The sequence below is a fragment of the Narcine bancroftii genome, chromosome 1 (assembly GCF_036971445.1).
Source record: "Narcine bancroftii isolate sNarBan1 chromosome 1, sNarBan1.hap1, whole genome shotgun sequence".
Lineage (NCBI taxonomy): Eukaryota > Metazoa > Chordata > Chondrichthyes > Torpediniformes > Narcinidae > Narcine > Narcine bancroftii.
Window position 1 is genome coordinate 444,649,504 of NC_091469.1, and position 16,775 is coordinate 444,666,278.

Sequence of the window (16,775 nt, forward strand, 5' to 3'; positions counted from 1 at the left end):
GTCAGCTGCAGGCTCGTTTGTGGCTGACAAGTCTGATCTGGTTGCAGCGGTTGCAAGGGAAAATTGGTTGGTTGGGGTTCACACACCACTTTAAGTAATACCAAAGCCATAGGTGTTTTGTGATAAGTAAGGGATTACTTAAGGTGGTATATGGGTGGAAAGAAAAAGGTTGAAAACTACTGTTTTAATCGTACCTAATTTACTCATTATGTGCTTGATTTCATAACTCCAAAGGAAATGGGCCAATGACAATTTTTCTCAAGCAAAATATTTCAGTAACAATTGGAGCAAGAGCAGTGATTCTCAACCTTCCCTTCCCACTCACATACCACCTTAAGCAATCCCTTACTAATCACAGAGCACCGATGGCATAGGGAATACTTAAAGTGGTGTGTGAGTGGTAAGAAAAAGGTTGAGAACCACTGCTTTAGATCTTCTCTTCATGTTGGGCTCCAGGTAAGACAGCAGCTGCTTTACTTAGAGGTATGTGAGTGGAAAGAAAAAAGGTTGAGAATCACTGATCTAAAGAGATCTGAGGCCTACTGCAAGTCAGAATAGTGGGTCTTAAAGCAGAAGTGGAGGAATAAGACCTAATTGGCTTTTTTATGAAATGAATCCCTGAAATACTGGGCCAAACAAATTTGTCACCCAATAGAGATTGAAGGAGCACTTCCAAATTGGAACCCATGCTTTGTGCTAATTAAAGTTCCTTGATGTCAAGATAGAGAAAGATTTTGACTCTTTTGGCAGAAGGAGCAAGAGCAAGGAAAGGCTCACTTGAGTATGTTGGGGGTAAAGTGCCGATTTATTCAAAAGAGGAGAATTTAACCCTGTTAAGATTCTTTGGGGGGGGGGGGGGGAAAGGATACCGATTTGTATTGTGTCACCCTGCAACTTTGAAGATTTTCCTGCCTGGAAGTGAAAATAAGTTATTTTCGAGATTTGTGCAAAATCATTCCACCGAGCTCAAGTGGAATGAAGAATCTGTAGAATAGTTGTCATCAATATGCTTTGATGGACTAACATCACCTGGCAGTTCATGCAGGACTGAATAATTAGAATACTGTTTACTTATTTTTCTTCGTATTGATATTTTAAAACATTTGAATTTTTATACATCTGTATTAAATGACAAGATATTAATATACCAGTGGTGGGATTGGGGAGGAGATGGGTTTCCGACTCCTACTGTACCATGTGGGTAATTGTGACCTGGGTTGCAACCCGTAAAATGGAGGAACTTGGTGTTGGGTATTATTTAACCAACACTTATTGGGGGGGGGGGGGGTGGGATTTCATTTTGTTTATGTATAGTTATAAATCTGGTAACTGTCTGCTTTAGAAGTAAATCTGTTTTCTTTTCTCTATCTGGATTGCCAAAGAAGTGTGTGCCAATTCATTGGATATTGAATAAGAGAGTTGAGGGACGAGGAGTCACAGGCAGAGGAAGGAGTGGTTAATTAAGATGAGTGACATGGTGAATTTTTTTTACTTTGAATGTAACTTGGTTAAACAAGTTAGTGAAAAGAGAGTATTAGTACATATTATAGAAAATGGGAGTAGACCTAGCTTTTTTGCAAGAAACACATTTAATTGAGAGAAATATTCGAAGTTAAAAGGCACTTTCAGGTGGCCAATTGCCCCGCACATAAAGCCGCATGTTTAGGCAATATGCAGCTGTTTTGAGGCCACCTGAATGTGCAGGAGGTGCTCTTGAGGTGAGCTACATAACCCTCCTACGAGAGGGATAATCAGCTCAGCTCAGTGGCGCCCCCAGCCACCTGGCTGAAAGCAGATGCTAAAGGGTCAGGCTGCTGATCACAGCTGACACTGGGCAGGAGCCGGAATGTGCTCAGAGCCGCATCTTGTGAAGCTGTGTCCTGCAGGTGGCCAGTGTTGTGCTTTAAACGCTGTCACCTGAACGGCAATTTAAAGGGCAGTTTCTGCTTCTTCAAGCACATTCTTAGCGTAGAATGCACCTGAAAAAGCTTAGAGAGACTGGGATGGATATGTATCAGCTTCTTCATTCAATTCTAAAGCAAGAGGAGTGGCAATTTTGGTGAGGGGGAAAAAAATCTTTCAATTAAAATACAAAATGCAGTAACTGATCCTGCAGGGAGATAGGTAATGTACATTGCCAAATATATTCGTATCTATGAACTCTTTTAAATCTCTATGCACCAAATGTGGATGATGAAAAAATTTATACAGGAAACATTTTTGAATTTAGCAGAGGCACATGAAATTATTTTAATAGATTTGAATTTTTGTTTGGATCCAATTTTAGATAGAACTGCTAGAGAAATGTCAAGAGCTAAAAAGGCAAAAGTTACATTGGTATTAATGAGAGACTTGAATTTAATAGCTGCATGGAGAAGAATTCACCCCAGAGAAAGGATTATTCTTTTTTATTCAAATAGACATGATTCTTACTCCAGAATTGATTTATTTTTAATTTCAGCACATTTACGAGGCAGGATATTAGATGCAGAATATAAGGCGAGAATTTTATCTGATCATTCGCCTTTATTAATGACTATTGTAATGCCTGACAAAGAAAAATCAGTTTATAGATGGAGATTCATTATTATTAAAAATAACAGATTTTCAGGATTTCATTAGAGAACAAATACATTTATTCTGTGATGTAAAGTTGAATTCCATGAATGATAAATGGAATGTGGGTGCCTTGAAAGCATATTTGAGAGATCAAATTATAAGCTTTACTTCTAAAATCACGAAGTATATGAAAGGGGTAGATCTGTTAGAAGAAGAAATAACAGTTTTGGAAAAGAACTTCAAAAGTGAAGCTCTGAGGATAAATGTAGACAATTAATTAATAAAAAAAACTTCCAAATAATACATTACAAACTTAGAATAGAAAAGGCAAAATTACAAGAACTAAACAGAGGTATTATGATCAAGGTGAATGATCACATAAAGTACTTGCATGCAAATTGAGAGCACAATTATCAAGAACAATTAATGTAATTAAGAATTATTTGAATGTCTTTAGTTGTAAATGTCAAGAAATGAATCTTTTAAGAAATTTTCTCTAAATTATATAGGTCAGAGTTTTTAAAAGATGGGAGTAAAATAGATATTTTAGATACATTTATCCAGGGTAAGTATGGTAGAATAAAGTGCTAACTTACATAACTGGAAGTGAAAGAGGCAATTAATTAATTACAAAGTAATAAAGTGTGTAACTAGGAATAGTTTGTAAATCAGAGAGTCCTCTGTCATGCTGCTACTGTGGGTGAACTGTGACAAAGACTCTTGCATTCTTCTCCACTCACTTTTAGCGAATCTGCATTCTGCAAAGAGGCGGGTAACTGTCTCCTCTCCACCCCAGTCATCTTAGGTAACATGTGTTGTGGGTGATGTTCCAGTGGTACAGGAATGATCTGACTGGGAGGGCTCTCTCATTGCCAGCCAGGTCAATGTGAGAAGTGGCAATGAGTTGCCAGATCCCTTCTTCAAGATTTGAGTTTAAAAAAATAGACAGGCGTCTGAATTAAAAGAAAAGGAAGAGGGAGGAATACAGACAGAAAATGTTAATTGGTTCTGGAGAGAAGGCCAGGAGGGAGGAATGATGAAAATTGATTGGGATGGGGAATTAAGAATTAAGAGCTGGGGTAAAGATGGAGGGCAGCGAAGTGAGGGCAGCGAAGTGAGGGGAGCGAAGGGGGGTGGGTGGCTAACAGAAACCAGAGAAGTCGATACTAATGCCATCCAGTTGAAGGGTTCCCAGTCAGAATATGAAGAGTTCCTCCAATTTGTGAGTGGTCTCAGTTTGGCAGTGCATAAGAACATGGACAGACGTATCGGCAATTGAAATGGGTGGTCACTGGGAGGTCCCTGCTATTGCGATGGACAGCGCAGAGCCGCTCAGTGATGCAATCTCTTCAATGCGGAGAAGACTACAGCAAGAGCACTGGTTGCATTAGATGACCACTGCAGATTCACTTGAAGGACTGTTTGGGAATTAAAATATTTGGCCGCTGGATGGTCCTGATAGGGCACTTTAAAATAATAGATTTGTCAGTCATGAAGGAAAAGCATGACTGCAAAACTTTGTTGTAACTAGCAAACTAGATAAAACGGAACCAATGGGTATGGCACCTGACGACATTCGAAAGTCCTGATTAAGATACTACACACAAGGTTACTGAATACAATAAGAGTTAACAAAATTGGTGGAAAGATGCTAATATGGATTGAGTAGCTGAATTTTTTTTTTACTTTATTTGGCTGGGACACTAATAATTGAGGTGCCACTAGGATTGGTGCAAGGGCATCGGCACTTTACTAATGATATTAGCAAAAGGAGGGGGGGGGGTGTATGTAATATATCCATGTTTGCTGTCAATAATAAACTGGGTGGTCATGTGATTTATGACATTTCCAGGTGATATGGATAAGATATGGCAAATGTGAAGTTGCAGAATTAATTTTCAGCAGTTTTAAGTTGAAATAACCAGTCCCGGGACATGTTTTAGGCTAGAAAATTATAAAATGTTGAAGTACATATGGATTTGATAACATCTGAAAAGGGTGAGGTTAAAGACCATCTACATCAAATGCTCTTGACTGACTTTCTAGTGTGATCTTATTTTGATTTGCAGATTTCACTTGATCATTTCCAGTATCCATCTTGGGTCAGTACATAGTACACTCATTTGCTGCAGGAGGATTTCAGATTTATTGCATCACATACAACTCTGAGATTCTTTTTCTGCGGGTGAGGCAGAATTACCACTTATTCATAGTGGGGGGGGGGGGGGGAACAGTAAACAGCATATACAGGTACACAATCCTTTATCCGGACTTCTAAAATCTAGAAAACTCCAAAAACCAGCATTTTTTCCTGGTGCTGGTACAGCGGAGGGAGAGAGACAGCAGCGCGACTAGGTTGGGTGGAGAGGCTGGGGGAGAGATGGCAGCGTGACTTGGCTGGGCGAGGGAGGAGGGAGACACCAATGTGACTGGAAGGGGGTGGATACGGCAGCACAATTCAGGTGGGTTTAAATCTGGGGCAGCTGGCTTTTGTTCTGAAATCTAGAAAAATCCGAAATTCGGAACACACTGTCCCCCAAAGGTTCCGGATAAAGGATTGTGTACCTGTGCATGTAAACAAATAAAGAACTGTAAACAGATAATGAATGTAAGCAAACTGCAATAGAGAGAATAAAAAAAGAATAAGTGCACAAGAGTTCTTAAATGAATCCCTGATTGAGTTTGTTGTTGAGAATCTGATGGTGAAAGAGAAGCAGTTGTTCCTGAATTTGGTGGTGTGAGTCTTGTGGCACCTATTCCTCTTTCCTGATTGCAACAGTGAGAACAGAGCATATGTTGGGTGGTTTGGATGATTACTGCTGCTCTCTGACGGTAGCGTTCCCCATAGATGTTCTTGATAGTGGGGAGGGTTTGCTTGTGATATCCTGGGTTGTGTCCACGATCTTTTGGAGGGATTTACGCTCAGGGGTATTAGTGTCCTCTTACCAGACCATGATGCAGCCGGTAAGCACACTTTCCACCACATATCTGTAGAAATTTGCTAGGGTTTCTGGTGTCATACCAAATCTCCGCAAACTCTTGAGTTCGTAGAGGCGCTGATGTGCTTTCTTCACAATGCCATTAGTCTGTTGGGTCCAAGAAAGATCCTCTGAGATAGTGACTCCTAAGAACCAAAATGTGCTCACCCTTTCCACCTCTGATCCCCTAATAATCACTGGATTGTACACCTCTGGCTTTCCCTCCCTCAAGTTGACAATCAGCAGCTTAGAGATTTTCAATCTCTCTCTTGCATTCTGACCCATTACCTTTCTTTACCGTGCTATCGTCGGCAAATTTGTAAATGGTGTTATTGTCATACCAAACCAGAGTCGTAGGTGTAAAGTGAATAGAGCAGAGGGCTAAGAACATAGCACTGTGGTGCTGCAGTGCTGATGGAGATTGTGGAAATGTTCTTACCAATCCTCACTGATTGTGGTTTGAAGGTGAGGAAGTCTCTGATCCAATTACACAGTGGGGCGTTGAGTCCCAAGTCTTGGAGTTTGCCAATCAGTTTTATGGGGTTGATGGTATTAAATGCTGATCTGTAATCAATAGAGCATCCTGATGAATGCATCTTTACTGTCAAATATTCCAGGAGTTTGTGTAGAGCCAGTGAGATGGCATCTACTGTAGACCTATTACTACAATAGGTAAACTGGAACATAGCATGTTGCTGTTCAGACAGGAGCCAATATGCTTCAACACCAGCCTTTCAAAACCCTTCATTGTTGATGTAAGTGCCACTGGTCGTTAGTTATTAATGCAGGTTACTACACTATTTTTGGACAGCGCTGGTATTATGATTGACACCTGTTTGAAACAGATGGTTACCACACTCTGCTGGAGTGAGATATTGAAGTTATACATGAATACATTGGTAAATTGGTCATCACAGATGTGCTGAATGGATTCCTCAGATTCACTCTCCTGAAGGCAGCATGCACATCATCATGCTTGGATCTTGGGATAAAAGGAATAATTTCCTCTTACGGCATTTAGTCCAAGTCTTTTTAGATTTTAGTTGCAAAGCAGCAAACAACAGTGTGTTACAAGAATGTGAGATACATTATTACATGCATTTTGAGAAGGGATTATTAAATGAAGGTTTAATATTTAATAAAATTGTTGAATATAAAATGCTAGAGAAAAAGCAGTATTGTTGCTTTAAAGTGGCTTTCATTAACAATCAATTATTTGCAGAGCTCAGGTAAATGCTGCATTTTTTGATCCCTATTTACAATCAAACAATTTGAACAAAATGTTCTCTTGTTCTAAAGATTAGGAATATCCTGAAAATATTGAATTATTTATAAATTTGATGTGATGTATTGATGTTGTGGATAATATTAATATTCTGCAAGTTGTATGAAAGCAAGCATTTCCAAACAGATTTAGTATTCATCATTTATAGAAGTGTAAACAACTTTTATTAATTTTTAGTCACATGCTGTGATACAGTGAATAGAACTCTACAGCACGGAACAGGCCCTTTGGCCCTTGATGTTATGCTGACCTATATATTCCTACCAAAAAACAACAAAACCCTACCTGGTTACCCTCTATTTGTCTTTAAATCATGTGGCGTCTGAGAGTCTCTTAATTACACTTAGTTTCAGCCTCGACCACCACCCTAGTAAGGTATTCTAGACACCCAAAACTTACGTATATATATATTTAAAAAAACTTGCCACTGATGTCTCCCCTAAACTTTCTAAACTTAAAATTTTTAATTTTAATCATACAGCACGGTAACAGGCCATTTCAGCCCATGAGTCCGTGCCACTCATTTAACACCCAATTAACCTATACCCCCAGTATGTTTGGAACAGTGGGAGAAAACCGGAGCCCCCAGGGAAAACCCTCGCAGACATGGGGAGAATGTACAAACTCATTACAGACAGCATGGGATTCAAACCCCAGTCCCGATCACTGGCTCTGTGAAGGAATTGCACGAGCTGCTGTGCCGACCACACCACCCCACTTGGTGCAGATGTCTACAGTTTAGTTTTGTGTGCTGTAGAGGATGTTTGAAAAATGACACCATGCTCTGATGCCATTTTGTATCCTCTTTTTAAAATAAAAGCTCACAGAAAATAGTAAAAGGATTTATCATAGTTGCATTTAAGTTTTAAATTTAAATTAATAATAACAGTGGCTTCCTGATGGGAATCTGCCACAATGATCACTCTAGTCGTAAGGCTGTAACTGTCCCGCCTTCTGTCTGGCCCCCTCTCTCCCCATCATTGAGCTCTCTTTGGTTGCACCAGCCTCCATTCACTTTTGCTCAGTAACACTGCCACCTCATCCTCCCCTGCAGCACTTGGCATGGTCCCCTGGATAAATGGTGCCTCCTTGTAATACACTGCGCGTGGACCTCTGAATGGACTGTTTTCACTTCCCTCTGTCCCCGACATCCCCGTACCGCACTTGGATAGACTGTTTTGGCCTCCCCAGAGCACAGTTGGTGCTGAGTGGTGCCACAGACCTGATCCCAATAGTAATCCATTTCACTGCTCACTGCCCTGTGTTTTTCCAGTCTGGGTTGTATTGCCTCTGCAGAGTAGGAGCTGAGCTCGTGCCAGACCTGCTCAGTTTGCTGCTACCACCTTATATGCCATCAAATACTGTTTTTCAATGGCTATTATTTTTGTTACTTTATTTTTGAACTGCCATAGCATTTCAGCCATGTTATTGCTAAACTAAATAAGCCAGGTTAGTTTTCTATCATTTCACTTGTATAAATTAAAATATAGAAGCATGTTATTTTCAATGTAATCAGCCTATTGCTACTGGGAAATGCTATACAAAATATTTTGAAAGTGTAGTTTTAATTGATTCACTTTTTTTTAACAGGGCAAGTCCTATGTTTATGACCATGTTTTTACATCAAATGCAACACAAGAACAAGTATACAATGCCTGTGCAAAAAATATTGTCAAAGGTAAGACTTGATGAAAAAGGGGTATATTGCATTTGCATCACAATTTTCTAACATCAAGGAATTTACAAAAATGTTGTGCACAATATTGTAATATACATCTCATGACAAAATCGTGATTATAAGTTGATTAATTCTGACTTCAGTAGATTGAAATGTTGCATGTGGATTCTGAACTAGTGAAAGAAATTCAGTCCAGCCACAGATGCCTGGTCTATGTAGTTGTAACCCTAAACCAAGTCTTTAAAAAAAAGTGTTAGAGTTGTGGCACAATTGGTGTGATTCTTGATGTATTGCATCGCATTGCTAATTTTAAAATACAGATTATAAAATATCTAAAATATTAGCAAATAGTATAGTGAAATATTTACCTTAATTAATAAATATGGGTCAAACTGGATTTGTTAAATAAAACAAGCAGATAATGTAACAAAGTTAATGAGTATAATACATTTAGCAGAGTTAAGAGAGGAACCCAGTGTAGTAGTTACTTAAGATGTTGAAAAAGCGTGTGATAGAGTTGAATGGGAATTTTTGTTTAAAGTCTTGGGAAAATTTGGAATAGCACCCACATTTATAAATTGGGTAAGAGCTCTATATAATAAACCAAAAGCAAAAGTGGTAACAAATAGGCAAATATCAGAATATTTTTTTATTGACTAGATCAAGTAGACAAGGATGTCCATTGTCACCTTCATTATTTATTTTAGTGAGAGAGCCTTTGGCAGAATTAATTAGACTTTATAATGATATTGAAGGTTTTAATAAAGTAGACAGGAAATTACATAAGATTAGTTTATTTTCAGATGATGTTAAAATGTATCTGATTCAGAAAAGTCATTAAATAAATTGTATTTAAGATTAAAAGTATATGATGTAGTAACTGGTTACAAAATAAATTGTGATGAAAGTGAAATAATGCCTATAAGTAATGGCAGATTATGAACAATGTGAAAAAGAAAGCCAGTTTAAATGGCAGAGAGATGCAATTAAATATCTAGGTATTAAAATTGACAACAATTTACATAATTTATTTAAATTGAATTATACACCATTGCTTAAGAAAATAGAAGATTTACAGAAATGGAAGGAACTATGTATAACAAATAGGATGGGTAAATTGTATAAAAATGAATATATTTCCTAGAGAACAAGCTTATTTCAAATGTTACCTATATACCATCAAAATTTTTTCAAGAACTAAATAAATATGAAAGGAAATGTATTTGGAAAGGAAAAATGGCAAGAGTTGCATCATAAAAATTACCATAGAAATTTGAATTAGGAGGACTACAATTACCAAATTTAAAAAATTATTATAGAGCAGCACAATGAAGATTTCTCTCTACATTATTTTTCCATCAGGGAGAGAAGCCAACATGGATTCATATAGAAATGAATAAAAAAAGAAGATAAATGAGAGAATTTTATATATAAATGGAATGGTGTTGTTTATTGGCGATAGAGATATTCCTTTGTTAAAACATCTTTTAAAATGTGGAGTAAAATACATTTGGATATGGAAAAAAGAAATTTTCAGATACCAGGAATGATATTGAATCAGAATCAACTTATTCCTTTATAATTATTTTTTTTAAATGGTGTGACAGTATATAGATATATTTTTGGGAGATAAATTGGGAAAGGTTAGTTAGAGTAGGTTACATACAAACACTTGAAAACAGATCTTATTTGAAATACTGGAGCTTTGCCAATGCTAGACATATTGGGGCCTCGCAGCTTTTGTAAGAGCTTTGAAGAGTGGTCAAGAGACTTCACTAATGGATTGTTGTTTACAAAAGGCAACAGATGAAAGAGCATGTCGGAGCCGCTTCTGTCTGGAAGAGAGCTTGCTGCTCTAAGAGGGTCATGTGGTTTTGCAAGCAGAGGGGTCAAACAGGCTCTCTCAGAGAGAGAGAGTGAGAGAGAGACAGATTATTTGTAGTGTTACAGCTAACAGAAGTAGCTGGAACAAGAACAGGATAAGCTGGCAATCCTGTTTGGAAGACAGCCTGGTCAAAGACCTTGTGGTTCATGCAAGAGGAGAGGACTGGGTGTCTAATATTTCATTTGGAATAAGGGAAACAAAAAGGAACTCTGTGGTGACCTGAAAGAACCTTGAAGGGGCAAGTTTCGTCAACAAGACACTGGAGTGGCTGATGGAAGTACATCAGTTGTGGATGTCCAGGAACAACAAATCTCTCTCTGAAAACCGACAAGAACCTTCTTGAGCGGAAATCATTTACCTTTTGAGCACCAAAGCCTGGTGAACTTTATAAATGTTAAATTCTGTGTACAGTATAAGAATTGCCTGCAACCAGTGAACTTGGAGGAATGAGAAATAAGATTGGACTGTGAGCCAAAGAACTTTTCTGAACTTGCACACACATTACATACAAGTGTGCTTAGAATTAGAAAGGGTCTTCATGTTTAAAGATGATTAAAAGCAACTTTTGTTTAAGTAACCATTTGTTTTGGTGAATTTGTATTGCTGCTGAGTTTTGGGGTCCTCTGGGCTCGTAACAATATGGTTTAACAAAGGAATTAAGACAATAAAAGATTGTTTTCAAGGTACAACTTTAATGACATTTAAACAATTGAAAAGTAAGTATGGAATACAAAACAATACAATATTTTCTTATCAGTTAAAGGCATATTTAAGAGATAATTTGGGTCCAGATTTAATGTTACCTGAACAAATTAATTTGGAATAATTAATCACATATAAATATTTAAAAAGTTTATTTCAATTATGTATACAATTTTACAAAAAGGAATGTATAAACCAGGAGTTCATAAGTCAAGACAAAGATGGGAGAAGAATTTAAAAATTGATATTCAAGAGGAAACTTGAAGGAAAGAGGAATGCTACAATATAATTATTTGACATCAACTCTATCTTACTTCACAGAAATTAAATGGATTAAATTCTAATTTTTCAGACAAATGTTTTAGAAGTAATAAAGAAATAGGTACTTTTTTATATTCTACATGGGAATGTTCAAAATTAAGATCCTTTTGGATAGAATTTGGTTTATTTTTGGAAAGAGTTACAAAAGTTAAGTTTCCTCAAGATCCAAATTTTTTTTACTTGGAAATATTTTTGATACATAATTGAAATTAAATAAATATAAAAAGTAATTCATTAAAATAGCTTTAGCTACCTAGAAAATGTGTGGCAGTAACTTGGAAGTCAGATGCATAATGAGGAATGAGTAGATGGCATACTGAAATAGGTATTTGTATACCACTTGAAAAGATTACATATAATTTGCATAATAAATTTGAAATTTTTCAAAATATTTCGAAAACCTATTTTCAAATTGTAGAAATTAGGTTGTAATCGCCCAACCTGAATCTTCCGACTCTTAAAATTAAGAAATGTTAGGTTTTATTTGATAGTTTTAATAAGTTTTCACTCCGATCATATCCAGATGTTCTCGTTGTTCTTTCTTTTCTATCAGGCTTTTTGGGTGGAGGGAGGATGGGGGAATAAAAAAATTTCAAAATCACAATGTATTAATTTTAATGTTTTTGAATAAGAAAATTTATGTACAAATTTTAAAGCATATGTGAAAGTAATCAAATTTAAAAAAAAAAGTTATTAGAGGGGATATTGAGAAACAGATGTATTTGCATTTAAAAAGCAAGGACTGCTGATGGAGAGCCTGAATAGTTTTGCACTTGAAAAACCATGTCTCTTGAATTTGAATGAGCTCTTTTGATGAGGTTACCAAGAATATTGAGGATGCGGTGGTTAAGGCTTAATAATTCTGCATGGTAGGCTGGTCTGGAAGGTTAGATTTGGATAAAATCTGAGGAGAACTAGCCAATTAGATACAAAATTGACTTGGTGGTAGTGGAGGGTTGTTTTTGATTTTAGAGACCTGTGGCCAGTGGTTTGCTGGGTCCACTTGCTCATTGGCTGTAGTAATGATTTGAATGAGAACATGGGTAGCACTGTTAGCAAGATTGTAGATGATGTAAAAAGGGGAGGGTTTTCTACTGTTGCAATGGGATCTTGATCAAGAGTCAGTGGACTAAGGAAGGACAGATGGGATTTAATATGAATAAATGTGAGGTATTGAATTTTCTAACCAAGACAGAGATTGCAAAGTAAATGATAGGGCCCAGGCAAGTCAGTCGTACAGCACAGAATAGGCACTTCAGCCCAACTTGTCCTTATTGATCAAGTTGGCATCCTGGGTTAGTCCCATTTTCCTGCATTTGGTTCACATCCTTCTGAGCCCTTCCTCACTATGGGTCGTCCAAATGACTTGAAAGTTGTAATTACATCTTCTGAATGTGCCACAGTGTGCAATAGGAGCTGCTCTGTTCAAGATTAAAAGAAATTACAAAAGGTAGTGAATGCAACTCAGAACATATCACATACTTCCCTCTCCTTCATGCATTCCATTTATATCTTCCACTGCTTTGGAAAGGCAGCCAACATATTGAAAGACCCATCACACCCTGGCCACATACTCTTTTCCCTCCCTTTGTGGAGAAAGCTTAAGAGTGTGAAAGTCTGTCCCAATAGGCTTTGAAGACTTTTTTCCCTGCAGCTATTAAAGCTCCTGAATGAACCCTATTACCTAGCAACAATACTGCCCTTAGTGCTAATTGATTTTCCTTTTCATTGTATTTGTTGTTTGTGCTGTGCATGCATTGTGTGGAATACAAGCTTCCACCTCATCAAATCCAGAGAGAAACCACACATCAGTATTTTCCCAAATCCAAAGAACAAGCCCTTTTATTGACCATTAGAATTATTTATAGTATTTACAATGCCTTTGGTCCCAAGTGAACTCTCATGAACCATCTCACACATGTGACTGGATAAGTTGATTGATGGCTCAAGTCCAAGAAACGATAGAATCCACTCCTGGCGATTGTGGGGTTGCTCTGTTTAGGGCATCCTAGCACCACCCCACTTTGAGTTGGTTACTCATATGTTTGGAGTCTGGGATCCACTTGGAAGGGCTTCACTGGTCTCCAAACTCTTTGAGACTTGCTCACAGGTTTCAGTGATGTAGAGGGTATAGGCTCATTTCAGTGTGATTGGTGGTTCAGTGGTTTCTGAAGTTCAAATGTGTCCAGCAAGGCATCAGGCTGAGTTGCGCAGGTGTGGTTCAGTGAGGTTGCATTCTATTTGTCGCAACCAAATGAAATGCCCTGTCCATCTTGTACATGGTAGAGAACATTTCCAATTTTTCTTCGGATTCTCCCCAGCTCCCATACATCTGACTTATCTCTGTATTTCTGCGCCAACACATGATGACCATCATGAAACATGCTTTCTTTGGATCCATGCTGGCAGTTGTACTGTTGTTCCATCTTATAATCTCTCAGTCCAGATTCTGGTCTTTGTGGAAATATGACAATATATGGTGCTTGTATTTTCCTACCAAAGAGATTTTCAGCAGGTAGTACCACCTAGAGTTTGTGGTGTTGGAGTGATCCTATAACTTTACAAGAATATCTGCAGGATCTCCTCCATTGGACCTCCCCCTTGGCCTTGTTTAGAGCTCATTTGAACGTATCCACAAAATGTTCTGCTTGACCTTTGGACTGAGGATGATATGGAGGCGAGCGAATATGCGTGATGCCTTATTGCTTGCAAAAAAAAAAAAATCGAAGCTGGCTGCAGTGAATTGTGCCCCATTGTCTGAAACTATTGTTACAGGAGAACCAAAGCAATTGAATATGGACTTGGGTTCCATGATTGTAACTGATGCAGTTGGTTGAGCGACTTTGATTTCAGGCCATTTGGAGTATGCGTCCACTACGATTAGGTAGTACTTGCCATTAATTGGCCCTGCATAGTCAATATGAAGACAATTCCATGGCACACTTGGTTGATGCCAGGAACAGGGAATTTTGCAGCCAAGGCACATTGGATACCTGACCTTGTCAGTTCAATCTGGTCATCCATCAGAGTTCAATAAACATAGCTTCGTGCAAGTGCTTTCCTTCGATTTGTTCCAGGATATCCACTGTGAAACTGTTTGAGGATTGTAGATTGCAGAGCTTTGGGAATCACAGTCCTTTTTGCAAACAAAAGACCGCCATTAGTGATTGCCATTGATTCTCATTGGTTCTCATCTTTTGAAGACTGGCTGGATTTCCATTCGTGGTCAAATTTTTGGCCACCTTGAATGATGATAAAGCATTATCTCTTGAGGGAGCTCATTTTTGCTTGTTGCTTGTCTGGCTCTTTCTGCTGTTACTGTCAGTGAGTTAATAACATCTCTGAATACCTGGTTGACCTATGTCTCTACAGAGAGTTCCGCCACAAGAATATGTTTCCTTCTCTGTTTCCTTCTCGCTAATGAGCCGTGACAATGCATCAGCTTGCCCAATACTTGTGATCGGCAGGCATTTAATTTTGAAGTCATAATCAATAGCAAGGTTGCCCATCTTTGCAGACAGTTTGAGTGTAAATTGGAATTCTTTTCTTTGAACCAAATACTGCTAGGAGCGACTTGTGATCTGTCAGAAGAGTGAATTGCCGTCCATAGAGCATTTTAAGGAATTCCTTCACTGAAAAAACGATTGCTAGAGCATCCTTGTCAATTGTCCATAGTTAAACTCTGCAGCTGTTGGAGAGCAGCTGTGGGTGCTATGGCCTTTTGATTCCCAACTGAGAATTTGTGAGAAATGACTGCACCCACCCCAGATTGTGATGCATCTCTAGCTACGACAATCTCCAAGTTTGAATCGTAGTGTGTTTTTTTTTAAAAAAAGGTTCAAGTTTAGCATCGACTTAACTTGATTGAACGATTCTTGACATTTTGATGTACGTTTCCATTTGCTTGTTGAGTGGATCATGAAGTTTATGCATCTCCAGAAAAAATGAACTGTAGTGACTGATAATACCCAAGAATGAATGTAGCGTGGACACGTGTGGTGCAGGCATGAGAGTGTCAGTGTTTTGTGGATCTGGCTGTCGTCCATATTAGTCAATGTTAAAACCAAGATATTTCACGGACTTCATGAAAAATGTTCATTTTTCTAGAAAACTGTTGTCTCTGATGCAGGACAGAATGCAATCAAGATGAACAAGAAATTCTTGAGCATGTGCTCCCATTGCCAGGCTGTCATCTAGGTATACTGCAACTCCCAGAACATCATTCAGGATTGTGTCTATGATCTGTTGAAAGATAGCTGGAGCAGTCTTCACTCCGGAAGGTAGACATGTGTATCTGAACAGTCCATAGTGCATGATGGTTAGCAATTCCTTGGATTCGTCATCAGCCTCCATCTGTAGATAAACATCTGCTAATTTGATTTTCAAAAGCATTTGCCACCATTCAGCTTAGTAAAGAGGTCATCAGGCAATGGCAGTGGGATTTGTTGGTGTTCAATGCTGCATTCAGACCAGTTGAGAATCAGCACACAGACATATGGAGCCATTTGATTTTTTTTTTCCCCCACCACCACGATCGGTGCAGCTCATGATGAGTAGTTGACCTGTTCATTTACTCCTTCATGTTGCACCTATTCCAATTCTTCCTCCACTTCTTGCAGTGCTGCATATGTGATAGTTAATTTTGACTTGAAAGTTGGTTTCATGTTTGGCAGAAGGCAGAGTTTTGCCTTCGTTTTAGTGCACCATCCAAGGCATTCAGAAAATACAGTTGCACGGCGTTGCTTTAGCTGCATCAGCAAGTTTTGTGGGGTATTTGCCGCATTTTGTGGTATGTGCCACTTGCAACTTGTGGCAAATATTGTTGAGTGGCTGGTTCAGAAGGTTCAACTTTTCAAACCAGTCAAGACCCATGAGATCGAGGTTAGGACATTTAACAGATAACACGTTCCATTTTCTTCTGCGCAGTTTAAGCTGACGGAACAGTCATCTGAACCTAACAATTCCAGGATCCACCCAGAACCGTTCCATGCTGAGTTTTTGGTTGGAGTCACCTCTGCTGACCAATCAGTTTCCACATTTTCTTTGATATTAGGCTAATGTCAGATCCTGTATCAATTTGAAGCCTAACTGAAAGAAAATAATAAGGAGATTTTTATGGAGAGGGGGGAAACCGAGGATAGCACTAGATAAATTAACAGAATGGTATAAACAAGGAGGCTTACAATTGCCAAACTTCAAAAATTATTATAGAGCCGCACAATTAAGGTACCTATCAGATTTTTATCAAACAAGGGAAAAACCAGACTGGACGAGACTAGAATTAGATAAAATAGGGGAAAAGATACCTGAACACATATTATATAAATGGGACGAAAAATTGGTACAACATAGAACTTCTCCAGTATT

General features: G+C 38.2%; 1 protein-coding gene across 1 annotated transcript in view; it reads left to right on the forward strand.

The window, feature by feature from the left end:
* LOC138751751 (kinesin-1 heavy chain) overlaps positions 1-16,775 on the forward strand; it is a 166,260-nt gene that overhangs the window by 66,392 nt on the left and 83,093 nt on the right. The window contains exon 2 of the mRNA XM_069914457.1: positions 8,413-8,500. Coding sequence (XP_069770558.1) covers positions 8,413-8,500 — 88 coding nt within the window. The remainder of the gene's footprint in view (positions 1-8,412; positions 8,501-16,775) is intronic.